General features: G+C 44.8%; 2 protein-coding genes across 2 annotated transcripts; both read right to left on the minus strand.

Annotated features, from left to right (window-relative positions):
- Positions 1-324: 324 nt before the first annotated feature.
- On the minus strand, positions 325-13,969 carry mdc1 (mediator of DNA damage checkpoint 1). Its single transcript, XM_020497675.2, has 11 exons — positions 13,607-13,969; positions 13,258-13,396; positions 12,166-12,795; positions 11,917-11,995; positions 10,223-11,742; positions 7,958-9,876; positions 6,156-7,910; positions 5,156-5,317; positions 4,797-4,979; positions 4,432-4,557; positions 325-1,740 (listed from the first exon to the last, which is right to left on the minus strand). Exons 2-11 carry the CDS (start codon positions 13,382-13,384, stop codon positions 1,417-1,419), a joined length of 6,825 nt encoding a protein of 2,274 aa, XP_020353264.2. The 5' UTR covers positions 13,385-13,396; positions 13,607-13,969; the 3' UTR covers positions 325-1,416.
- Positions 13,970-15,080: 1,111 nt separating this feature from the next.
- tubb5 (tubulin, beta 5) lies at positions 15,081-24,946 on the minus strand. The gene is made up of 5 exons (XM_020497894.2): positions 24,810-24,946; positions 19,413-19,521; positions 19,140-19,250; positions 18,678-18,922; positions 15,081-16,109 (listed from the first exon to the last, which is right to left on the minus strand). Exons 1-5 carry the CDS (start codon positions 24,864-24,866, stop codon positions 15,294-15,296), a joined length of 1,338 nt encoding a protein of 445 aa, XP_020353483.1. The 5' UTR covers positions 24,867-24,946; the 3' UTR covers positions 15,081-15,293.
- Between the last annotated feature and the right edge of the window lie 1,962 nt (positions 24,947-26,908).

Here is a 26,908-nt window from a genome sequence, read left to right on the forward strand (position 1 = left end):
GATCTTCGTTTAACAAAACGTTATAATAGCTGCATTGTGTATAGGCTACTCAGCTGAGAGGTAGAAGTGAAGGCTGTGTCAAGGGATTTAGTTCAACCTCAATCGAGTATATCTATGATGTATTAAAACATCCCAAAGCCCAGACTAAATGAAGTGACAGGACACAGTAAACATTCGTCCATTGACTGCCATTAATTGGCCTAAAAACACTTTATGAAATGGCAGGTAGCCAAAATATTATAAAACATCTAAACATATGGCATAAGAAATTCCCACCCCCCCCAAAAAAAATATATAAACACAATTTAACAAATCACTCAGAGGTTCAGTACAAAAGGTTTATTGATCGGTAAATAAAGACATATAACTCCTAGACATACAAAGATGTAAATGGACGAGCAGCATTAAGACAATCAGTTCGGTCCTTTTTCTAAGATTGAAGACATGTCCCTTCAGCAATCACAGCTGGTGAAGACAGACACCTGGTATATTCAACACTATCCTCGTAAAATAGGCACTAATATATATATTTGTTATCTTTATACAAAAGGCGAGAGGATGGCTTTTAATCAGTATAGATAAAAGATCAGGAGAGGGAGGAAAGACAGGAAAAGAGGAAGAGACATAAATAAATGACTGGGATAGGCAGTAAATTATCTCATCTATTACTCCGTCTCCTCTATGTTAACTCATATTTATATAATTTTTTATGAACACAAATATATTCAGAGCATTTCTCTGCATGTATTTTCTCTACCCCCATAAACATAGGAATAGATTTCCATCTCTTGGGTTTGTTTGTCTTCTTATCAGAGTGAATAAATTCTCAACTATCTAGTCGGTCATACAGGTGGATGTCTCCTCTCACCAGCCTTTCACGTCTGTGTCCCAAATAGCACTCTATTCCCTACATAGTGCAGGGCTCTTTGTCAAAAGTAAGCAATAGTGTCCCATTTGGGATGCTGCCACCGTCTCTTGTACATCCGACTCCTCCCCTCAGGTGTCTAATGGTCTCCAGCCCCTCCAGGGTAGTAGTACTGTAGTTACCACTCCTCTGAGGCCTGGTCCTGCTACTGTTCTCTATACAGGTGGAGGTGGGTGTTGCATGCTATGCCATCACACACACACACACACACACACACACACACACACACACACACACACACACACACACACACACACACACACACACACACACACACACACACACCTGTGGTCTTCTCTGGAACTGTAATGCCTTCTCCCTGGCCCTGTAGACCCTGTAGGGTCATATTAACCTAACGGTAGAAAACAGACTAAAACAGGGAGGGATTACCTGAACTTGTCCAATAAGAAACACTAGTGTTTGTTTTCTGTTGCATATGGTTTTGCTACAGTATGCACTAATGAATACCACCCAGGTGAGTTTGGTCTTTGTTACATTCTCTTCCTCCCCCTGGCCTGGCATTTGGCTCCTGGCTGGGCCCTGGGTTTGGGGGCTGAGAGGACATGGGTTACCAGGTCCACTCTCTGCTGTAATATACCAGTTAGCAGGAACTCAGCACTGAGGACGGGGAGAGAAGCAGAGAGAGCAGGAGCACAGAGAGACCAGTCCTCCCCACACGATATCACTAGGGTCTGGGCCTGGGCCTTCTGAGTGGAGGGCATCGTGGAGAGGAAGCGAGCTCCGCTACAGACAATGATGTCCTTCATCTGGGCTGGCTCTGGCAACACTGACCTGGTCACATGGACCTCATAACCCTGAGAGAGGAGAGGGCATGCTCTTATTTGGAGTTTCATTTTCCCCTTTAAATGTATAAATCCATGCGTTCACTAAGGCTAAGAAGACAGTTTTATAAACAGGAAGTAAAAAGGAAAGAATAAGATAATAGATAATAGCCTGCTTGCTGTTCAGTCAGAACTGAGTTAATGGGAGAGCTGCCCATTAAACACAACCACAACATTAACAGTTAGTGCAGCTTGCCTGTGATAAGGTCTGTTTTTATTTGATTTTTAATACATTTGCAAAAAAATCTAAAAACCTGTTTTGTCATTATGGGGTATTGTGTGTAGACTGAAATGATCATTTAAAAAACATCTATTTTAGAATAAGGCTTTAACATACCAAAATGTGGAATAGGTCATGAACTGAATACTCTCTGAATGCACTGTATGTATACATCTACCTCTTACCTCGTACCCCTGCACATCAACTAGGGATGCACTGTATGTATACATCTACCTCGTACCCCTGCACATCAACTAGGGATGCACTGTATGTATACATCTACCTCGTACCCCTGCACATCAACTAGGGATGCACTGTATGTGTACATCTACCTCGTACCCCTGCACATCAACTAGGGATGCACTGTATGTATACATCTACCTCGTACCCCTGCACATCAACTAGGGATGCACTGTATGTATACATCTACCTCGTACCCCTGCACATCAACTAGGGATGCACTGTATGTGTACATCTACCTCGTACCCCTGCACATCAACTAGGGATGCACTGTATGTATACATCTACCTCTTACCTCGTACCCCTGCACATCAACTAGGGATGCACTGTATGTGTACATCTACCCTCGTACCCCTGCACATCAACTAGGGATGCACTGTATGTATACATCTACCTCGTACCCCTGCACATCAACTAGGGATGCACTGTATGTGTACATCTACCTCGTACCCCTGCACATCAACTAGGGATGCACTGTATGTATACATCTACCCTCGTACCCCTGCACATCAACTAGGGATGCACTGTATGTATACATCTACCTCGTACCCCTGCACATCAACTAGGGATGCACTGTATGTATACATCTACCTCGTACCCCTGCACATCAACTAGGGATGCACTGTATGTATACATCTACCTTGTACCCCTGCACATCAACTAGGGATGCACTGTATGTATACATCTACCTCTTACCCCTGCACATCAACTAGGGATGCACTGTATGTATACATCTACCTCGTACCCCTGCACATCAACTAGGGATGCACTGTATGTATACATCTACCCTCGTACCCCTGCACATCAACTAGGGATGCACTGTATGTGTACATCTACCTCGTACCCCTGCACATCAACTAGGGATGCACTGTATGTATACATCTACCTCGTACCCCTGCACATCAACTAGGGATGCACTGTATGTATACATCTACCTTGTACCCCTGCACATCAACTAGGGATGCACTGTATGTGTACATCTACCTCTTACCTCGTACCCCTGCACATCAACTAGGGATGCACTGTATGTGTACATCTACCTTGTACCCCTGCACATCAACTAGGGATGCACTGTATGTATACATCTACCTCGTACCCCTGCACATCAACTAGGGATGCACTGTATGTATACATCTACCTTGTACCCCTGCACATCAACTAGGGATGCACTGTATGTATACATCTACCTCGTACCCCTGCACATCAACTAGGGATGCACTGTATGTATACATCTACCTCGTACCCCTGCACATCAACTAGGGATGCACTGTATGTATACATCTACCTCGTACCCCTGCACATCAACTAGGGATGCACTGTATGTATACATCTACCTCGTACCCCTGCACATCAACTAGGGATGCACTGTATGTATACATCTACCTCGTACCCCTGCACATCAACTAGGGATGCACTGTATGTATACATCTACCCTCGTACCCCTGCACATCAACTAGGGATGCACTGTATGTATACATCTACCTCGTACCCCTGCACATCAACTAGGGATGCACTGTATGTATACATCTACCTCTTACCCCTGCACATCAACTAGGGATGCACTGTATGTATACATCTACCTCGTACCCCTGCACATCAACTAGGGATGCACTGTATGTGTACATCTACCTCGTACCCCTGCACATCAACTGGTACTGGTAGTCCTCACTCATTATGTATCTATTATTACTTTTATTATTACATGTTTAACTATGTTCTTTCTCTCTGCTTTGTTGGGAAGGGTCCGTAAGTAAGCGTTTCAGTAGTCCACACCTGTTGTTCAGGAAGCATGTGACAAATAACATTTGATTATACAGAAACCCATAATCTCAGGACACGGCTTTAGTGTGTCTTGTCTTTTCAACAGTCTATGGTGTGTAGTCATAGATAAAAGGAGGCCATCGGGAAGTGTGGATTGTTCACAGTGACAAACCCATCTAAATGACTCAGGAGAATGTATGTATGCAGAACAATACCTGGGTTCCTATGAGTCATTATTTGCCTAGTGCCTGCGCTCTCCTAGGGGGGTGTGTGCGCATTGCCTATTTGAATAAACATGGATGGGAGACTCAAAGATACAAGCACAGCAGGGGGGGGGGGCATGCACTCGCACACGCACACACACAGAGTTGGGACATTAACACACAAACATAAAGGGATGAATTGGGCAAATGGATGGATGGAGGAGAAGAGAGTGTGTGTACCTGTAGTAGAGGTTGGGTGCTGGCGGTCCTCAGTGATTCCTCCAGACAGAAGCTGAACTTGTTCTCCTGCTCCCTGTCCTTCACCAGGTACCTGTCAGTAGGTAGGAAACGACCCACCTTACCACACTGAGGGGGGGAGAGAGTGCAGAGAAAGAGGGGAAGGGTTTGAGGCTAAAACGAGGCTCTGACTCCAACCATGATCAGATAGTCATTATACTAAGAGAAACATTTCTCAGAAGTTCTTGTACAAAAGCACTTCCAGAAAGAACTCCAACCACCCCATTACAAATAACAGTGATGTGCATTCTATTTTTACAATCTTCAGGTCCATCTTCACTTCCTGGTTGGGGGGGGGGGGGACTAACCTTATCCAGCCAAACGGTGGTGACGACGGGCACGCCGCGGGCCACAGCACACAGGAACTTGACGGTGCGTCGGACCCGGTCAGTCACCAGGTGGGTCATGTCAGCCACGCCCTTCGCCAGGCTGCCCCCCAGACAAGACACCACCTTCCCTCCCTCCTCATCCACCACTCCTGTAAACAACACCTGAGAGGGGGGGGGGGGTCAAAGAGAGAAGGACAGAAGGAGGGAGAGAGGGATGAGGCAGAGGAAGGGAGGGCTTTCAAAACCCACATACACAACTGTGCATCAGAGATTTATGCTCGAACACACAGACACTAAACACACACACTAAACACGCACAGACATGTCCATTAGCTTACCTTGTAGGACTGTGTGGCGGCCCTCGCTGGCCCCAGTGTCCCAGGGGAGGAGAGGGAGGACAGGGGAGAGGCAGAGGAGGAGCGAGGGGTCCTGGCTAGTGGTGATGATTCCACAGGGGCCCTACGTTTACCTCTGCCCTTACCTGTAGGGGTCTGGGGCACCTGAAGCAGAGGAGTAGGGGGTGGAAGAAGAGAGAGAGAGGAGGAAGAGAGTGAGCAGGAGGAGAGAAGAGAGGGGGAAGAGAGGAAGAAAGAGAGAGAGAGAGACAGAGTATCATTAGTCAGTAATACAGGGTGTATACAAACTGACAGTTACGCACATTGAACCACTTAATTCATTACTAGGGCTGTTATGCAAAGATGTCAGTGTACTCCTAACGGACAGAGAGATGTCAGTGTACTCTTAACGGACAGAGACATGTCAGTGTACTCCTAACGGACAGAGACATGTCAGTGTACTCCTAACGGACAGAGAGATGTCAGTGTACTCCTAACGGACAGAGAGATGTCAGTGTACTCCTAACGGACAGAGAGATGTCAGAGTACTCCTAGGATAGATGTCAGAGTACTCCTAATGGACAGAGAGATGTCAAAGTACTCCTAACGGACAGAGAGATGTCAAAGTACTCCTAACGGACAGAGAGATGTCAGAGTACTCCTAACGGACAGAGAGATGTCAGAGTACTCCTAACGGACAGAGAGATGTCAGAGTACTCCTAACGGACAGAGAGATGTCAGTGTACTCCTAACGGACAGAGAGATGTCAGTGTACTCCTAACGGACAGAGATATCAGTGTACTCCCATGGCTGAGGGAGAGAGAGAGAGAGATGCCTTGGGATTCACTGAATGATGTTAATTGAAATCATTACTCTAGTGGGAAATCAGTGTATGAAGAGAGTGGAGCTGGGTGTGGACAGAAATTGAGTGCATAGCTTTTCAAAGGCTTGTCTATTAGAAGGGAGCAGATGGAGAGAGAGAAAGAGAGAGAGAGAACATTACCACAGAATTAGAGTCCAAAACAGGTTCCTCTTTTTTCTTTATCTGAACCGTCGACTGCCTGCCTCGGACTTTCCTCTGCACAGCACCAGCCTCTTCCTCTTCCATCTTCTCACTCTGTCTCTCCATACTCTTCTCATCCTCTGCTATCTTTTTCACCTGTGCAGTGGAGGATCTGCCCCTCTTTGCTGGAGTGGATGCAGGTTTCTCCTCTTTCTCTCCTTCCTCCTCTGCTGCCCTGCATCTCCCTCCCTTCTGAACCTTAGCTTTCCTCCGGGGAACCTTGAACCCACTGTTCTCCTCCTCCTCCTCCTCTTCCAGCCCCCTCTTCCTCCCTTGCCCTCTCCCACATGTTTTAGACTCCACTCCCTCTTCACTTGGAGTGTCCCCTCCTGCTGTTGTAGTGGTGGATTCAGGTGTGTTGTCTTTCTGGCCGGCTCGGCCCCGGCCTCTTCCATTCCCTCTAGGAGCGGGGGAGTCCTCTGTTACCTGGGCTGGAGTGGTTTCTTCAACTGCTACTACAGGGTCTGGCTCATTGGTTTTGGCAGTTTTATTCTGCCCTCTAGTGGTACCACCAGCCTCCTGAGAATCAGCCTTCTCATTAATAACAGGGTGTGGACCATCATCCTCAACCTTCTGGCCTCTCCTGCCTCTGGCTGTGGGCTTGTGGGCTGGAGGCTGCTCACTCTGCCTGTTACTGGGGGAGAGAGACTCTGTTCCAGTCTTCCTCCTTCTGCCTCCTCCCCTCCCTTTGCTCTGAGAGCTCACGCTATCCACGATACAGGTGGAGACCTCCGAGTTGGTGGAGCTGTGGGAGTTGGTGGAGCTGGAGCGGGTTCTCCTGGCAACAAACTGTTCGCTGGAGAGAATGTCCTGCACTGTGATCTCCACAGCAGCAGGGGGAGCCACAACCGTCCCGACCAACGTCCTTCTCCTGGTGCTGTTGCGGGTGGGGTCGTCTGGACCTGGGGCTGGCTCTGTGGTGCTGGTGGTCTTCCTGCCCCCTCTCCCTCTGCTCCCCAGGGTGTCTATGCTGGATCTCTCAGAGCTGACAGAGTTGGAAGAGTTGGAGCGAGACCTAGTTATACTAGCTGGGACTGGTTCTGGTGTGCTGGACAGAATATTAAGTTCAGGTTGTGGTTCCGTTGTGGGTGGAACCGTGACGGTTCTCCTGGTTGTTGCTCTGCGACCTCTCCTGGATGTTTTTAGCTCATTTTCGTCGTCTTTCTTGGCTTGTTTTTCTCCTTGTTCCTTCGCCTGTCGTTCTTTTATCTCCTTTTCTTTCTCCTCGACTTCCTTCTTTTCTCTTTCCTTCTTCTCACTCTCCAGTTTTTCTTTCAGCTTTCTCTCCTTCGCTTCCTTTTTCTTCTTCAATAGTTCTCTCTCCTGTTTTCTCTTCTCTTCCCTTTCCATTTTTTCTTTCTCCGATCTTTGCTTTTCTGCTTGTTCTCCCTCTATCCTCTCTTTCTCCACCCTTTCTCTCTCCAATTGTTCTTGCTTCTCTTTTTCCTCCCTCTCCAGTTTGTTCCTCTCTTCTTTTTCCTCCCTCTCCAGTCTGTTCCTCTCTTCTTTTTCCTCCCTCTCCAGTCTGTTCCTCTCTTCTATTTCTTTCCTCTCCCGCTCTATTCTTTCTTTTTCTTCCTCTAATCTCTCCTTCTTTTCTCTTTTTGTCCTCTCGCACTGCAGTCTTTCTTGCTCTTCTCGTTCCTTCCTTTCCCTCTCAAGCCGCTCTCTTTTCTCCTGTTCTGTTTTCTCTCTCTCCATCCTTTCTGTTTCTTCTCTTTTCTCTCTCTCCATCCTTTCTGTTTCTTCTCTTTTCCCCCTCTCCATCCTTTCTGTTTCTTCTCTTTTCTCCCTCTCCATCCTTTCTGTTTCTTCTCTTTTCTCTCTCTCCATCCTTTCTGTTTCTTCTCTTTCTCCTGTTCTCTTTTCTCTCTCTCCATCCTTTCTGTTTCTTCTCTTTTCATATTTTCTGTTTCTTCTCTTTTCTCTCTCTCCATCCTTTCTGTTTCTTCTCTTTTCTCCCTCTCCATCCTTTCTGTTTCTTCTCTTTTCTCCTGTTCTCTTTTCTCCCTCTCCATCCTTTCTGTTTCTTCTCTTTCCACACTCTTTAATCTGTCATCTTGTTCTTTAAGTTCCTGTTCCATCCTCTCTCTGTCCTGTTGTTCCTTCATAACCCTTTCTGATTCTACTTTTTCCTTCTGCAACCGTTCCTTCTCAGGCTGTTCTTGTCTTTCCTTCTCTATTCCCTCTTCCTCAAGTCTTTCTTTTTCTCCCTCTTTCTGTTGTTTCACACTGTTATTTCCTCTTCTCCCTTGCTCAACCACCTCCGCCTCTTCTTCTTTCTCACTCTCTTCCTCCTCAGGCAACACCTCTCTCCTCCCTCCGCCTCCCGTGGTGTTCACAGCCTTCCCCTTCCCTCTCATCTGCGTTTTCAGAGTCTCAGAGCTCACCTCCTCTCCTCCTCTAGCTCCTCTTCTACCTCTACTGCTGACACCGCTTGTCCCAGCCTCCGACTCTTTCCCTCGCTCTCTCTGAGCCTGTCCTTTAGCTTTGGTGTCCTCCTCCTCCTCAGTGTCACAAGTACCCATAGGCTGAGTTTCAGCGGTGGAGATGTGGGAGCTGGTGAAGAACTCACTAGGTTGTGTCTCCTCCTCTTCTACTCTCCCTCTCTGGGACCTTCCCCTCCTTCTGGGTGATGCAGGTTTGAGTTCTTCCTCCTCATTATCATCATCATCCTCAGCAGCAGCAGCAGTAAACATGGGCTGGGTTTCAGCAGTGGAGAGGTAGGAGCTGACAGTCTGTCTCTCTTCCTCGTCTACTGTCTGTTTTTGGGTCCGTCTACTTCTGGGCGAGTCTGGTTTGGCTTCTTCCTCATCATCACTCTCCTGGACCATGTCCAGAGTTTGAGCTGTGGAGAGGTATTGGTTGGTCAGAACCTCACCAGTCTGGGTCTCCTGCTCCTCTTCCTCTCTCTCCCTCGCTCCTCCAGATCTCCCTCTCCTTACTGGGGTCAGGGGCTTGGCCCCAACCAAATCTTCCTCCTCCTCACCGTCCTCTTCCTCATAGGCAGACATGGGCAGGGTTTCAGTCGTAGCAACATTAGACGTGGTGGGGGTCTCCTCTTCATCTTCCTCCTCTGTGTCACTGCGAGGCTGGGCAGCATAAGCCTGTGTTGCCTCCAGGGCAAAGTCCACCTGCCTGTTCCTCCCGAACACCACAGACCTCTGGCCCAGGCCAGGCTCCTCTCTCCCCCCTCCAGATCCATAAGCCTGTGTTGCCTCCAGGACAAAGTCCACCTGCCTGTTCCTCCCGAACACCGCAGACCTCTGGCCCAGGCCAGGCTCCTCTCTCCCCCCTCCAGATCCATAGGTCTGGGTGGCCTCCAGGTCAGAATCCCCACCTGGGAAGCTGAATGCCTGGGTGCTCTCTGAGGCCTGGTCCCTGGCCTGGAGGTGGAGGTGGCTGCTGTCTGACAGACCCAGCTGGAAGGAGCCTCGGCTGGGCTGCTCCTCCCGGTCCTCCCCCAAGGAAGGCTCCAAACCATAGGGCTGCGTAGCATCCAGGGTTGGTTCCACTGGAAGGCTGCTCTGATGGCCCTGGTTCTGGGCCTCCAACACAAATGACTGGGTCTCGGCCACCACAAAGTCATCGTCCTCCTGGCTGTCTGATGCAGAGCAGGACAATGCTGCTGTAGGCCTCAGCACAGGAGGGAGAGCTGGGCCTGAGGAGGAAAGATAGAGAGACAGGTTACAAATGAACACGGCAGATTCACAGTTTCCACTGGAAATGTATCATCTCTTGTCAAAGTCCATTGGCTGTGTCCCAAATGGCACCCTATTCCCTATATTTATTATTTTACCTTTATTTAACCAGGTAGGCCAGTTGAGAACAAGTTCTCATTTACAACTGCGACCTGGACAAGATAAAGCAAAGCAGTGCGACAAAAACAACAGCACAGAGTCACACATAAACAAACGTTCCTTCCCTATGGACCCTGGTCAAAAGCAGTACATTACATAGGAATCAGGGTGTGATTGAAGATGCAAACCATACAATCCATGACTTACGTCTGAAGGGGTCAGAGGGACAGAAGAAGACCTGAGTCTCCATCTCCTCCTGAACTGACGATGCCAAAGGGGTGGAGCACTTCTGATGAGGGCCAGGGGAACCCCCCAGGGGGAGCAGCCCAGGGCCAGCTGCCCCCTCTCTGAGCCGACATGCAGTCTGTCCCTGGCCTGCCTCTCCTGGTCCATCCTCTTCTGTATCACTGTCCATCCTGAAGTCACTGGGCTCACTGAGGTCCGACTCCGGGACCATCCCTGCTGGGGGCCGACACCGGGACCATCCCTGCTGGGGGCCGACTCCGGGACCATCCCTGCTGGGGGCCGGCTCCGGGACCATCCCTGCTGGGGGCTGACACCGGGGGGGATTGGGCTCCAACCTCTCCTCCTCAGCATCTGTGTCAGCATCAGAGTCCTGAGACCTGAGAGCGATTGTCTTGGTAACAGCACCGGTTGTTGTTGTTATTGTGGGTGATGGAAGCACGGCCTGTCGCGACGCTAACACCGCATCCTCCGTTACCGTGGTGACATTAGGAGGAGGAAGGTTCATGGTCTGTGTGGCGTCTTCCTCTAAGTCAGTGTCGCTGTCAGACCTGATCTCCAGAGGAGCAGCAGCTGCAGGTCCTACACTGGTGGGTGGATTAAGGAGCTCCGCTGTTCTGCTGCTGGCCGGAGGGGTAAACGGGCTGTCTTCTTCATCAGTATCACTGTCCAAAAGGATCTCCTGGGGACCAGCAATCCCTGTTCTGATCCCACTAGAATCTGATTCTGTAACTGTTTTGGAATGTGTGTCTGTGTCCTCCTCTTCCACATCTGTGTCAGTGTCTAGGTGGAATTCTACGGGTGGCACTGCAGGGGCAGGATCGTCTGGTTTCTCAGCCGGATCGGATACGAAGGAGGTAACATTGGTAGCACTGTCTGACACAACAACATCATCATCCACGTCTGTATCACTGTCCAGGTGGATCTCTGTTGGCTGCACCACTGGGACAGAATCTACTGGTTTCCTCTCCACATCGGCAGCAGTTAGCATTAAATTAGTGTCACCGTCCATAGTATCCCCTTCCTCTACATCAGTATCACTGTCCATGTGGATCTGGCCTGGGTCAGAGTCTGTAGTAGGAGGTTCTGTTGCGGCTGGTGGCTTAACAGCATTTACAGGTGCAGACAGCCCCATCTCCTCCTCTCCCTCTACGTCTGTGTCACTGTCCATGTTAAACGTGTCCTCTGTAGACACCATTGGTGCAGAGGGGGTTAATCGATCTCTCTCAGCTTGACTGACCTGGTTCACCACTGACACATCCTCCTTTCCTCTTGTCCTTTTGCCAGTTTCCTTCTCTCCTAGTGCCTCTGTGCCTTCCTTCCCCTCCTCCTCTTCTTCGCTGTCGTCCACTATCACTTGAGCTCTTCTTCTCCTGGGCTGCTGTCTCGGTCCATCCATGTCGCTCTCCTCCTCACTGAAGCTCACTATTTTCTTGGGTCTGTTTTTAGCAGAGGAGGAGGGAGTGATGGGGCTCTCGTCCTCACTGTTAGACATACAAGGAAAGGAGACTTCACTTTGAAAACAACGGAATACAAACACCCACTGTATTCTAATATATATGATATATTTATAGTTTAAAATATAATTGAATACTTAAGTGTTCAGTGATGATATCAGGTTACTGAAGTGTAAATGAATGGATGGATGGGAACTTTACCTCTCTGGAATGACTTTGGTTGTAGGACTGAGGAATGTAGAACAGGTGGGACTGGACATGTGCGAGTCAGAATCAGAGACTAACAGAGAAAGAGAGAGTACGAAAGAGAGAGAGAGGTAGAGAGAGAGAGGTAGAGAGAGAGAGAGAGAGAAAGGAGAGAAATAGGTATTTACAAAACACTGCAACAAAGCTAGATGAGAGCACCATGTGTTGAGATTACAGCAAGTGAAATAATAAACATCATTTTACCAAAGTACTTTCCCCGTTTGTCTCTCCGTCCCTCTTGCTCTCCATCGGAGTCAGACTCAGGCACCAGTGTCCTCTCAGGCTGTGTGGGGGTTTGTTCAAATGACAGGGGTTTGGCCAGATTTTTACCCATTCCACCCAGCTCAGTCAACGATGGTGCCCCAATCTCTCCATTAACTCCTCTAGCCTCAGTCTTCGGTGTGCCAGTCTCTCGTCCCAGACCTTGGCCGCTAGGGCTTCCTCTGAGCTGGGCCTTCCTGTCTGACCCTGACCTACTTCCCCTTCCAGAGTGTGCGTTTGTCGGGTTCTGCATGTGCCCCTGTCCCCCCCTCTGGTCCACAGAGACATACTGGCAGGGGATGTCAGCTATTACCACACACTCTCCCTCGGTCAGAGCGTAGCGGACGTGAGGGGTCAGTTTGGTCCGGCCCTTCCTTGTCCCGTTCATGCTGCCCAGGTCCCACACTAAAGCCTCTGTCTCCATGGCGGCAACGTTGCCGTGACGATGGTTGCCGCGAAACGTTGAGATGGAGATGATGGTGTGTTGCTTGGATACGGAGCCGGCCACAAGGGGCAGGGAGCAGGAGTCTGGGTTTCGACCCAACACATTTTCTCCCTGGTAGAGAGGCAACTCTGAGAGGGAGGGAGGGAGGGAGGGAGGGAGGGAGGGAGGGAGGGAGGGAGGGAGGGAGGGAGGACAATTATTTCATGAAATACTTTGACAAACAAGTTTGTATATATATTTTTTTATTTAGCCTTTATTTAACTAGGCAAGTCAGTTAAGAACAAATTCTTCTTTACAATGACAGCCTACCGGGGAACAGTGGGTCAACTGCCTTGTTCAGGAGCAGAACGACAGATTTTTACCTTGCCACTCGGGGATTCAATCTAGCAACATTTCAGTTACTGGCCCAACGCTCTAACCACTAGACTACCTGCTGAATATCTCAAATCTTGTGTTGATGAAACAAAGTAAGAGGGAAAGCCATGCATGCTACAAAATGCCAGCAATGCGAGATGTTGTACAAGTCTAGGCATATTTGTAAAGGTTAAAAGATTATAGAAAGGATGGGGACATAACTGGGCTCTACTCACCAGTCTCTGCGATGTGTTTATTTTTTAACACCCTGAGTTTGGCCAGTGGCTCTCCTCGCTTCTCTCCATCATCCTCCTCCTCTGACTCTTCCAATATTGAGTCATCGATCAGCTGTGTTGCCTCCATTCACCCTTCAATCTAAAATCAGCCAAAGGGACAGAAAACATGGCAGCAAAACAGTAATTAGTTTGACAACTAGATTGTTTTATCAGGATGCACTGGCTAGCTAACGTTAGAATAGTTAGCTAGCAAGCTAACTAGCTAAGTTAGCAGAACGTCTCTAAATGTGACTATCCGTCACTTATTCAGTAAACAAGGCCACCAATTACCATAAAGAACACGTTTTACCTTCAAGCCAGCTAGGTGGTCAGATAACTTGCTAACGTTAGTGGATAACGCAATTTGATCAGTAACATCAAAAAATGGTAATCGTGGTCATGAATTAACGTTTTGAATACAGCTCGAGACATTAAAGTTGGTTACAAATTCGATCATTCAAAGGCACGTTAATGGTCTAACGTTAGCGATCTAGTCCAGTTCATGTCATGTCTCTGGACTGGAGTCTGGGAAATGTCTGTACAAAATACAGGACAGCAAAGGTAATTGCTAAAGCAATCATCAAATGCCAGTGTATTACAAATACTCGAGCAATGTCTCAATCATGTGTGCAACTGTTAATAGAACACATTGTTTATGGAAATTCACTTTTTCTTTAAAACAGCACACTTACCGTGCATGCCTTTCGAACAATGAAAAACAATGTACATTTCCGGTAGAATATCTGCCCGCCTTCGGTGGGTGGGACCATAATATTATTGATCGAAACGGCTGTCAGTTATGCTCTGATTTGTGATGATTGGGTAAAAGAACCTCGATCATTATTATTAAGGACTTGATTGGACATGAAAGGAATGACTTGGGCATTTCTTGGCGCTACGAGTGACTCGAGATTTCACGGAAGGACCAATGGAATGGTCTAAAACCTCCGCCTACCCTGGGCACACGGCCATGCAATACGAATTCAATTTTTTTTTTTTTTTACCGCGCTGTAAAGACAAAGGGGCGTGTAGTATCTCCACTAAAGCGCCTTTTCCTCATTCGGAGCGATCCAATGACATTTTACTTTATTATAGGAATAGGAGTGAATCTTCCCATTATTATTCGGATAGTTTGGGATCCGGTATCATTTTCATCCGTGTTTACACAGCCATTTCCCCTCTCTAGTGTCTGTTCTCTGTTTCTTTTATGAACGTGTAGTATTTGAATACATTAAACGGTGTACACATTTCCCAACTCATTAACGTTCCTTTATGTTGTTTCCTTTAATATTATAACAATTGAATGGGAAGAGTAAGAGCATACCATTCTTAAATATACATCTTCTGGCTATTGCACCAATACTAATTTAGGCCTATTCTATTGTGTTCATGAATATTCATAGTTTTGTTCCATTTTGAGGCAGTTCAAGCCGTATTGCTGCACTTAATCTTATCCAGATGCTACTCTGTTGTCATAGCGGGAATAGCGCTAATTTGGGCCTGTAATATCTTTTCCTAATGGAAGAATGTGTTCATTCACATGCTGTGAGTTTGTTATTCCAATGATATAACTTAACTTTCCTCCTCTCTGGCCCATGATGATGGTATGCATCAACAGCCTCCCTAGTGTATTAAACTTTGTGACTAATGCACTCACAGTACTCAACAAAAAGACATATCTTTCCATCTCAGATTTCACATTGTGGATAGAATGATAACTTATAACATCTGTCAGTCAAACAGTATGCCTATTGGTACAGGAAAAATGAGGACAAGACAAGAGATGAACATTAGCTCATTTATTCGCAGTCACAAGGGGTGTGTCTACATTACTATAATATTTTCCATAATATTTTTTTTTTTAAAGCTCAACATTGGTTTTTAGGTCCCCTTTAACTTTTTCTTGCTTCTAAGTTACTTTGAGGTTGTTTTTTTCCCATGTGGTTTCACAGCTTCATTTGGCCTTTCGAATACAATCTTCATCTTCAAAGCTGTCTTTAAGCGTCATCGTCTTCAGCCTCCTCCTCGAACTCTCCCTCTTCCTCAGCGGTGGCGTCCTGGTACTGCTGGTACTCAGACACCAGGTCGTTCATGTTGCTCTCTGCCTCAGTGAACTCCATCTCGTCCATGCCCTCTCCAGTATACCAGTGCAAGAAGGCCTTGCGGCGGAACATGGCAGTGAACTGCTCAGAGATACGCTTGAACAGCTCCTGGATGGCTGTGCTGTTGCCGATGAAGGTGACAGACATCTTTAGACCCCGGGGTGGGATGTCACAGACAGCGGTCTTCACATTGTTGGGGATCCATTCCACGAAGTAGCTGCTGTTCTTGTTCTGGATATTAAGCATCTGCTCGTCCACCTCCTTCATGGACATTTGGCCCCGGAACACTGCGGCCACAGTAAGGTAGCGGCCGTGACGAGGGTCGCAGGCGGCCATCATGTTTTTTGCGTCGAACACCTGCTGGGTAAGCTCGGGCACGGTGAGGGCACGGTACTGCTGGCTGCCCCTGCTGGTGAGGGGGGCGAAGCCGGGCATGAAGAAGTGCAGACGGGGGAAGGGCACCATGTTGACGGCCAGTTTGCGAAGGTCAGCGTTGAGCTGGCCAGGGAAGCGCAGGCAGGTGGTGACGCCGCTCATGGTGGCTGACACCAGGTGGTTGAGGTCACCGTAGGTGGGCGTGGTCAGTTTGAGCGTGCGGAAGCAGATGTCATAAAGGGCCTCGTTGTCGATGCAGAACGTCTCGTCTGTGTTCTCCACAAGCTGGTGAACGGAGAGGGTGGCGTTGTAGGGCTCCACCACTGTGTCTGATACCTGGAAAGAAACAAAGAGAGAGAGAGAGATTAAAGTACTTTATATTATCCACCTCATCAAGTACATTTGTATTGAAGCATAAAAAAAATGAAGACACACTCAATATACACTACGGTTCAAAAGTTTGGGGCCACTTAGAAAAGAAAGAAAATCACATTTTTTGTCCAATAAAATAACATCAAATTGATCAGAAATACAGTGTAGACATTGTTAATGTTGACTGTTGTTTTGCGGATACTATTTAATGAAGCTGCCAGTTGAGGACTTGTCTGTTTCTCAAACTAGACACTGTCATGACTGTCCTGATCAGGTCAGGTTGCAGGAGACCACAACCCTACAGATTATCTCTCAACCCCAACAGAGGAGGAGATCTAGGGGTCTGAAGATGTGGGGGTTTTATGACCCCTCACGCCCCTGGTAAATCTCAGGCCACAGACAAATTCCTTTGTCCTGTTACTATGGAGAACCAGCCTCAGAACATTAAACATGAAATAAAGGGACTTTGGAACAATGGTTTTCGTCAGCCACAATGGTGGTCAATGACGAAAGATGGAATATGAAAATGTATGTCATTTTTGTTTTGTTATTAAAGGTTAATAGATGACATTATTATGAAAACATTGTAACCTGAAGAGTTTTCCCAGTATATGTTTGATGTTTATACATTGTACGTTGTATGGAAAATATCCAAATCAAAGAGAATGTTTTGGGAAAGATGAAATGTGAAGTTAGTTGTCTAAAATTGGATTTGAGTCAAATCTAGACCTTGCCCTCATAATTTGGTATGCCCAGAGAATTGCCCTAAAGGCGGTTACGCCCACTTCTGACACGAGGGTATAAAACCTATAGTAAAGAATTTCCAGAGAAAACTACGTGTCCCAAGCTGCAGCCACGGTCTAAAAAGTAAACGAACCCTGAACGCAACACAAGTTTGAAGACAAATAAATATTTTTCTACCCAAGCTACGGAGGAGTAGCTGTGTCTAAGCGGGTGAATTCATGCCGGACCCCCCCTTTCATCCAATCCCAGCGAATCAGGGTATCTAAACGGTTTCATCCCTATGCTGTGAGCTCTGAGCTACAGAGCTGTCTGTCCTCAGAAGACCCCTTCCAGAGCAAGGGTGAGGGAACAGACTCATAAGCCAAAAGGATGCTGACATCGTGAGGACGACCAGAAAGGTGAGCCGGGAATGTGCGTCATCGAGCAGCCTGAATGGTCCACGAAGAGAATCCTCGGAGGTCCTCCCTACGTAATTACATCATTATATTCTGACCCATACGAGTGGCAGTTTGGTGCAAGGCTAGGGTTAGAATAGCATAGCTGACAAATTCACCCAAATGTATATTTCTCGTGTACTTTCTTTTTTCTCTCTCTCTTTGAAATCCCCATTTTGGGTAACACGCGCCATAGTGTGTTGGCCCGTTATACTAAGTTCTAATAAATAGCCTATAATGTGTTTTGTCTATGTGTATATTTAATCATCATTTTAGCTTACTCGTAAATAATTATTCAACTAAGATTGGTGTGGTACGAACTCATTGGTGAGACTCGGGTCCATGCAGATTCACAGACTATACGACGTTCAGAACGAGATTGTAGAGGTAACTGGTTAGTTAGCGGCTGTTGTAAAATCGATATTCTGATATTCTTTGAGTTAATTTGGGAAATAGAAACTCAATAAAATCTTGTTTTCCCATGGTGCCCCAGGTTAATGAGTTAATAATTGCTTGATTCAGGTAATCACGCAATTAGAAACTTTTAATCATTTGATGAGCAACAGTCATATTAACAAATACAACGTCACGACAACACTCTAATGTACTGTACTTGTCCTCTTGCTCCTCCCACTCCTCTTTCTATTCTGGTTAGTGGCAGTTTGCTCTGTTCTGTGAAGGGAGTAGTACACAGTGTTGTACTAGATCTTCAGTTTCTTGGCAATTTCTCGCATGGAATAGCTTTCATTTCTCAGAACAAGAATAGACTGACGAGTTTCAGAAGAAAGTTCTTTGTTTCTGGCCATTTTGAGCCTGTAATCGAACCCACAAATGCTGATGCTCCAGATACTCAACTAGTCTAAAGGCAGGTTTATTGCTTCTGTAATCAGCACAACAGTTTTCAGCTGTGCTAACATAATTGCAAAAGGGTTTCCTAATGATCAATTAGCTTTTTAAAATGATAAACTTGGATTAGCTAACACAACGTGCCATTGGAACACAGGCGTGATGGTTGCTGATAATGGGCATCTGTACGCCTATGTAAATATTCCATAAAAAATCAGCCGCTTCCAGCTTCAATAGTCATTTACAACATTAACAACGTCTACACTATATTTCGGATCAACTTGATGTTATTGTAATGGACAAAAAAATGTGCTTTTCTTTCAAAAACAAGGACATTTCTAAGTGACCCCAAACGTTTGAACGATAGTGTACATAGTAACAAAAAAATTACTGCAAGATATTAAACACATTTGAACAATACACATTTATGGGTTTCTTATTTTCTGATAATTCAGTGCACAAATGGTCGCAGCGGTCTGAATTGCAAGTACGGCTGACATGATAGTACTTTTGGTGAGGGCACCACGCTGAAGGTGTTCATGATGCGGTCAGGGTACTCCTCTCTGATCTTGCTGATGAGCAGGGTGCCCATACCCGACCCCGTGCCTCCACCCAGGGAGTGGGTGAGCTGGAAACCCTGCAGGCAGTCACAGTTTTCTGACTCCTTCCTCACTACGTCCAGGACAGAGTCCACCAGCTCTGCTCCCTCTGTGTAGTGGCCCTTTGCCCAGTTGTTACCAGCACCGCTCTGGCCTGAAGGAAGGGGGAAGGGAGTAATAGGAAGGAAAAGACATTTCACTTATATTGTATATGAAACAAATCTATTAATGATAATCAATAGCCCCCCCACTAATAAATTATTACATTCTACTGGGTTCTCTTGGGTGCCTAGTTCTAACATATATTTTTCACATTTTCTGTTATATCCATCCCCATCCATTGCCTACAAACAGGTTGTATGTCCACCTACCAAACACAAAGTTGTCTGGCCTGAAGATCTGTCCAAAGGGTCCAGACCTCACAGAATCCATTGTGCCAGGCTCAAGGTCCACGAGGATGGCCCTGGGCACATATTTACCACCTCCATGAGAGACAGAGGAGAGGAGGGAAAAGACATCAGCTGAAAACTGCAAGAAACCATTACTAAAACAACTCTCCACCAGCATAGCCATATAGACTGGGTTAAATATGCTTCATATTAAAATGTGGCAGGATCATGGCAATTTAGGAGTGTGGTTGGTACCTGTTGCCTCATTGTAGTAGACACTGATTCTGTCCAACTGCAGGTCGCCATCTCCATGGTAGGTGCCTGTGGGGTCAATCCCGTGCTCATCGCTGATCACCTCCCAGAACTATAGACACAAAATTGATGACAGCACATCAGTTTCCTAGGTTCATATGCCACACTGTGGTTAGACCAGGGCTTGAATAAAAGCCTGCAGTAACTGAATGATGGATGGCAAGCTTGATATAAAATATTTCAACATTACAACCATATACTTTTGTCTTTATTAAATTATTATGTTGGTTCCACTTTTCTGGGCTCCATTATGTACTTAAAACAAATAAGGAATACTCCAAATGTACACTTATAAATCCTAAAATTTTTTATCAAAATACAGCTGTAGACAGAAGTCAAAGATCAAACATTAAACAAAATAGAAAAAGTCCAAGTTGTTTAATATGCTTGCAGTCAACCCCTAGTATTGTAACTGCCTACATCAATACCTTCTACTCATGAGACCAAACCCATGCATATACAGTTTTACAAACTTGCAGGAGAGACTCTAGTTCCAGTGTTTTCTAAGGTCTCAGCAGTAATTTTCCACTCCCCAAGTTGCTTTTTTTTTATACCTGCTGCTGAAATGTCGCGCTCTCTCTCCTCAAGCAACGGTCCACTCGCACTGGTACACACGCCCTGAAAGGTCATTCCGATAATGGCTGATATGTAGATTTTGATAATATTTTAAAGTGTGCCTTCATGAATTACATTAACAAAAATTATTAAACTAATTTCCATTACTTTACAAACCCTCATTTAACAACTAGGAACAGCGCATCATGTGCATTCAAATTGGCGCATTTTAAATCTACAATCTCAAATAGCCTACTCAATTTTTTGGGCCTCGGTGTGTGAATCTGGATCAGCAATAGGCTACTTTGTTTTGTAGAGGAGCTGGAACGCAATTTCCCAAAAATTAGAAGTGCCGGTACGGACAGTTCTGGTATGGACAGCTCCGGTACGGACAACTCCGGTACGGACAACTCCGGTACTGACAGCTCCGGACCAAATCAAGCACTGAATGTAACACCATAGAGTGGTCAATCCACTGGTGGACAGAAGAGGCAATTGCCGCAGGCCTCACACCATCAAGGGCCCTCATGAGCAGGGCATTTTTTCACATAGATTTTTTTTGTTGAGCTTTCTTATATTGCTTAGATAGAGGACAGACACTTCAAAACACATTTCCTTTTTACTAAATGTTTGACTGTTTTTACATGTATGCATCTGTTGTTCAATGCGTGTCTGTGGGCTAATAGCAGTAAGGCCTAATTTAATGTTTCATGTACTGAACAAAAATATAAACCCAACATGCAACAATTTCATTGATTTTACTGAGTTACAGCTCAAAGGTTTAAATGAGTCAATTGAAATGAATTCATTAGGCCCTAATATATGGATTTAACATGACTGGGAATATAGATATGCATCTGTTGGTCACAGATACCTTTAAAAAAAATGGGCCTCGCAATGGGATTCAGGATCTCTTGACAGTATTTTTGTGCATTAAAATTGCCATCGATAAAACAAAATTGTGTTCGTTGTCTGTAGTTTATGCCTGCCAATACCATAACCCCACTGCCATCACTGACACCAGCAAACTGCTCGACGCCATACACATGGTCTGCGGTTGTGAGGTCGGTTGGATGTACTGCCAAATTATCTAAAACGATGTTGGAGGTGGCTTAAGGTAGAGAAATGAAAATTATCTGGCAACAGCTGTGGTGGACATTTCTGCAGTCAGAATGCCAATAGCACGCTCCCTCAAAACTTGAGACATCCATGGCATTGTGTTGTATAACAAAACTACACATTTTAGAGTGGCCTTTTATTGTCCCCAGCACAAGGTGCACCTGTGTAGTGATCAGCTTCTTGATATGCCACACCTGTCAGGTGGATGGATTATCTTGGCAAAGGAAAAATGCTCACGAATGGGGATGTAAACAAATATGAGTACAACATTTGAGAGAAATAAGCTTTTTGTTCATATGGAACATTTATGGGATATTTTATTTCAGCTCATGAAACATGGGACCAACACTTTAGATGTTGCATTTATATTTTTGTATTTTGTTTTATACCTACAGGGGTCCTAAAATTCTAAATCAAATAGCTAAATGATCCTTGCCATGACTATTAAGCTAACAATTCCATGTTACCTTAATAGAAACCCATCCCTGGGCCCATAGACTATTCAGTAAAATGACAGGTGCAGCTGATAATACTGCCATCGTCTTCGAGGCAGAGGACATGACATGTACACTGTATGTGTAGCCCATGTATCTGATGCTCTTCAGCAATAAAGATTATGGCATGTCATACTCTTTTTTTGGCCAGACAGCATCAAATACATGGGCTACATATAGTAAGACAGAGGGGTGCTGTTTTGCTCACTTGGATGCTTTCTCCAGATAGTTTCGGTCACTTGCGAATTGAAGAAAAGTTGGCAGGTGCACAGTGCTCTGTTCAGATCCTGGAATTATTTTTGAATGAACGTGCGAAGGTAACCTACTTTTTTAAGTGATAATCAGATGAAAACATCATGACTGGTTGTGTTCATGGCACATTAAAAGGTAATATATTTGTACAGTTAAATTACGTCTTTACCATAATTCGGTAAAAAGACTGGCCTCTTCCTGGGGCCTCCAAATCACTAAGTCGGTCCTGGGTCAATTTAAATATTCATAGACTGAGATAGATGGTTATAATAGTGTTATTTGAACAGAAGAGGTGTTTAAAAGGCCATGTGAGGAGAGGGATAGAACACAAATGACCCACAGATCTTTTCTTAGACAAATGAAATCCATTTGCATGCAGTCAGAGTTAATTGAGAAAGCTGATCACCTCTAGATCTGTAATCATGTCTAGTTCAGCCCTTGAGGAGTATGCATTGTGTGTGTGTGTCTGTGTGTCTGTGTGACCTTTTGTTTCAGACATTTGTTTATGTCGGTGTCTCTGCTGATTTTCTGTAAACAGCAGCATTAAGGGAGGATTTGGGATCATCTGGATAAACAGTCTGTATATCAGATCAGTAAGAGAGATTTGAGGGTACTCAACTGTATGGACTCAATATACAGTAGAAATCAGTGTTTTGATAAACCATGTAGGCTCAGGCAATATGACCAAGTGACCTTAATCTGAGAGAGAGCGAGAGACAGAGAGAGTCAGAGAAAGAGGATGAGTGAGGGACAGCCATAGATAGGATAGATGGTTATCAGGGAGAACTGAGAATAATTGCTTTGAAAGAATGGGAACAATGGCCAGGAAAGCGGACGGTGCCACACCCACTCTCCTATGCCTTCAACTGGGCTGTCAGTCAGAGCCGGCCGGTGGCCATCCAACCCAATGACACCCTAGTGGGGGTAGCGTCCTCACTGTCAGACCAACAGTAATGTTATTCTAACTAACGCTTTACTAGACAAACAGTTACATGGACACCAGCGAGGTTCACTGTCCATTGAAGTAGCTTACATTCAATGTGGATTTCAATTTAATGTGAAATTGTATTGATCTCAGAGACATACGATGCATATGTATGACCTGATTGTATCATCAACCTGAGACTGGCCAAGTCTCCCTACAAAAAAAGAGATTCATTGTTTCAATAGGACTTCTCAGTCTAAAGAAAAGTTGAATGAAAAGAATAGACGGTGCCATGGCGTAATCCAAAGGAAAATGTTTTATTCATAGGGCACCTCTCGCTCACTCTCTAGCTCTTTCTTCTCATCTCTGTCTGTCTCTCTTCCTCCAGTAGTATCAGATTAAATCGGAGTTGAACCCAGTGACTTCACCGTCTGTTACGTCAGCTGTTTCCTCTGTCTGTATGTCCCTCCCCCACCCCATCCGCCCCTAATTTGGTTAGGGGAGGACAGACATTGATTAGGATGAGGCGGGCAGTGCTACTGTACGGTCCTGCTTTTTAAATGGACATGATTAAAATCAACACTAGCAGCGGGAAACGGCTCTGCCATCATGTTAATGATGAGCTGTACTGTGTGTCTGAAGAAGGAATGACCTTGGTATGGTTCTGTGGCTCTATAATAACCATGAACCTGGGGTAGGCATGACAACCAGATACAGAGAATATGGATTTGATTGGTCTGACTGGACCATTATGTCCTCCATTTTAGGCCTATATGAGCTCTCAACCAGAAAGACTGTTAAACAGTTTCACCCATAGGCCTATGAGAGACTGGGTGGGGTTGGGGTACTTCTATCTGATGATGTCAAGGCTTATTGTACATGGGAAATGGACCACTAACACAAACCAGTCATTCCCTACAAAATAAAGAATATTATCTCAAAGTGAACAAACATTTTGTTAACATTTTGTCTCTCCAATTTGGTAAAGCCCAAACAACTGACAGCCCTCTCGAAATGTATTTTATCCCCTTTCCATCATTGTAAATTATGCACGCCCCACTCTTCTCAATACTCCTTTGCACCACCTCTCACACACCAATGGAAAACTCTGTCAGCATCTACACACCCTGCTGGAATAAATCGAATCGATATATCGATCCAATATATGAAGGAAAACATGTCATATGGCTCTTGCGCATAGCAGGCTACACGAATAGATGTGATTGTCTTGAACGCAAGTTTCCTATATGCGAGGCAAAAGGGGCAAGTCACCATTATATTGAACGCAAGTTTCCTATATGCGAGGCAAAAGGGGCAATAAGGTGGCAAAAAGGGGAATAATAGGTTGAGTTCAGACAATCATGCGAGAGCAGCTTTAATGCGACCTGCAGACGCAGAAACGTCCGGTGGTGAGAAAGAAATCCTGTCCCGACAGTCAGAGAACCCTGTTAAACCGATATTCCTAGACAATTGCACACCGCAATTCCACACACCGGCTCACACACACACATACATTTATCAAATAGTTTTTAATTGTGGAGTTACAATACTTTAACAAATGGTAGCAATCACACACCCAATTAACTCTGCATATTGTATAAAATAATATTGCAATAGGCCTAAATAGTCTCCAAATAAAATGGTAGCCTAATAGGGTGAATGTGACTGGATGATTATCCATTCTTTGTAGTAGGTTTCAGTTGTGTTGATTCATTTGAAACAAGCCTTTACTATACTATAGACGGTCAATTCAATACATTTATCCAAACCATTGTAGTTGTATTACTGAGGATGTAAGGTTTTATTATTAAGTCTAAAAAGGAAGCCACTACCACTTTTTGTGATGAATTTTAAAAAAGCACAGTGGTCTCATCTCGCGCTATATACTAATCTGATGTATCAAATCCAACCGGACAAAAACTAAATCTATTAAACTGCAACAGTTAGACGACTATAGAAGTTCACAATTAGGATGATGAATGTATAGGTTCTTACCTTGGCCCCAATCTGGTTACCGCACTGGCCGGCTTGGATATGCACGATTTCCCTCATCTTGACTGTGAGAAATTTTGAGACACAAAGAGACAGTGAACCATGAAGACCCAACCGAACTAGTGTGGACAATGGTTTTGGCCATCAGCACAAACAATGATGTCATTTTCGTACGGTAATGAGGAAACCTTCAAAATAAAAGGCCGCATTTCAAAACATTGCAATGTGGATAACTAATTCAAAAGATAATGCATTTTATTCACTGGACACCTCTATTGTGAAATCAAGAAAATGCATTGAGTAATTTATGAAAACAAATCAAAAATATGATTTAATAATAAAAAAATAAAAAATAATTAAAAAAAATATACCAATAATGAAAAAAAAATACAATGTTGACATAGGTATGTTGAGAATATTGGGCTGTAGAAAGAGAACTGTTCTACCAGGGACTTACAAACCTTGGGGATTTGGTCAAAGCTATAAAATAGTTGAGTTATCATCATTTTGGGATTGAAAATTCTCGTGACTGTGTTTTCATGTTATTCTGTGACTTGGATTAGTTAGTTAGTAAATAAATAATTTAACCAATTTGTATATCGCTGATTCATTATTTATGCGAGGGTTTGTGCAGATATCCGAGGTTTGCGATGTTCAGTAATGAGAACTGATGCGATACAATACGTTAAGCGATTGTTTTGATAAGATATGAAAACATCTTGTCGATTTGGGAAATAGTCTCTTTAAAATTTTTCCCGTGGTGCCCCCGACTTCCTAGTTAATTAAAGTTTAAATGATTAGTTTAATCACGTAATAATAATTACACAGAGAATTGATTTGATAAAATAACAGTCTTCACATTTATTGATGTCACGGAACGACACTACTTTGACATTTTGTCTTCTACAGTGGTCCTCCTTTATGGGATAAACCAGTCCTTTGTGGTTATGGGTTCAGCTGTATAATAAACCAGTCCTTTATGGTTATGGGTTCAGCTGTACAGGATAAACCAGTCCTTTATGGTTATGGGTTCAGCTGTATAATAAACCAGTCCTTTATGGTTATGGGTTCAGCTGTATAATAAACCAGTCCTTTATGGTTATGGGTTCAGCTGTATAATAAACCAGTCCTTTGTGGTTATGGGTTCAGCTGTATAATAAACCAGTCCTTTATGGTTATGGGTTCAGCTGTATAATAAACCAGTCCTTTAAGGTTATGGGTTCAGCTGTATAATAAACCAGTCCTTTATGGTTATGGGTTCAGCTGTATAATAAACCAGTCCTTTAAGGTTATGGGTTCAGCTGTATAATAAACCAGTCCTTTATGGTTATGGGTTCAGCTGTATAATAAACCAGTCCTTTATGGTTATGGGTTCAGCTGTATAATAAACCAGTCCTTTGTGGTTATGGGTTCAGCTGTATAATAAACCAGTCCTTTGTGGTTATGGGTTCAGCTGTATAATAAACCAGTCCTTTATGGTTATGGGTTCAGCTGTATAATAAACCAGTCCTTTACGGTTATGGGTTCAGCTGTATAATAAACCAGTCCTTTATGGTTATGGGTTCAGCTGTATAATAAACCAGTCCTTTATGGTTATGGGTTCAGCTGTATAATAAACCAGTCCTTTAAGGTTATGGGTTCAGCTGTACAGGATAAACCAGTCCTTTATGGTTATGGGTTCAGCTGTGTTTTCTTTAATTATTTGTTCAGGCCAGGGTGTGACATGGGTTTGTGTGTTGTGTTTCGTATTGGGGTTTGTAGTATTTGGGATCGCGGGTGATTAGGGGTGTTGTATAGGCTTGGCTGCCTGAGGCGGTTCTCAATCAGCAGTCAGGTGATTCTCGTTGCCTCTGATTGGGAACCGTATTTAGGTAGCCTGAGTTTCGCTTTGTCTTTCGTGGGTGATTGTTCCTGTCTCTGTGTAGTGTTCACCAAATAGGCTGTAATACGTTTCACGGTCTGTTTGTTGTTTTTGTATTTATTAGTTATTTCATGTATCGTCACGATTTTCTTCATTAAAGACATGAGTAACCACCACGCTGCATTTCGGTCCGACTCTCTTTCGACAAACGAAGAACGCCGTTACAGGGTGGAAAATACTC

The sequence above is a fragment of the Oncorhynchus kisutch genome, linkage group LG13 (genome assembly GCF_002021735.2).
Source record: "Oncorhynchus kisutch isolate 150728-3 linkage group LG13, Okis_V2, whole genome shotgun sequence".
Lineage (NCBI taxonomy): Eukaryota > Metazoa > Chordata > Actinopteri > Salmoniformes > Salmonidae > Oncorhynchus > Oncorhynchus kisutch.

What these genes read in the sequence shown, in the direction of transcription:
- mdc1 (XM_020497675.2), bottom strand. Translation starts at nt 13,384, where the DNA reads ATGGAGGCAACACAGCTGATCGATGACTCAATATTGGAAGAGTCAGAG. An exon ending in CCACCGTTTGGCTGGATAAG is followed by an intron (nt 4,558 to 4,796) that starts GTTAGTCCCCCC and finishes TCCCCCCCTCAG; the next exon opens with TGTGGTAAGGTGGGTCGTTT. An exon ending in GCACCCAACCTCTACTACAG is followed by an intron (nt 1,741 to 4,431) that starts GTACACACACTC and finishes CTCCTCTCTCAG; the next exon opens with GGTTATGAGGTCCATGTGAC.
- tubb5 (XM_020497894.2), bottom strand. Translation starts at nt 24,866, where the DNA reads ATGAGGGAAATCGTGCATATCCAAGCCGGCCAGTGCGGTAACCAGATT. An exon ending in GTAACCAGATTGGGGCCAAG is followed by an intron (nt 19,522 to 24,809) that starts GTAAGAACCTAT and finishes TTGTGTCTATAG; the next exon opens with TTCTGGGAGGTGATCAGCGA. An exon ending in CTACTACAATGAGGCAACAG is followed by an intron (nt 19,251 to 19,412) that starts GTACCAACCACA and finishes TCTCTCATGGAG; the next exon opens with GTGGTAAATATGTGCCCAGG.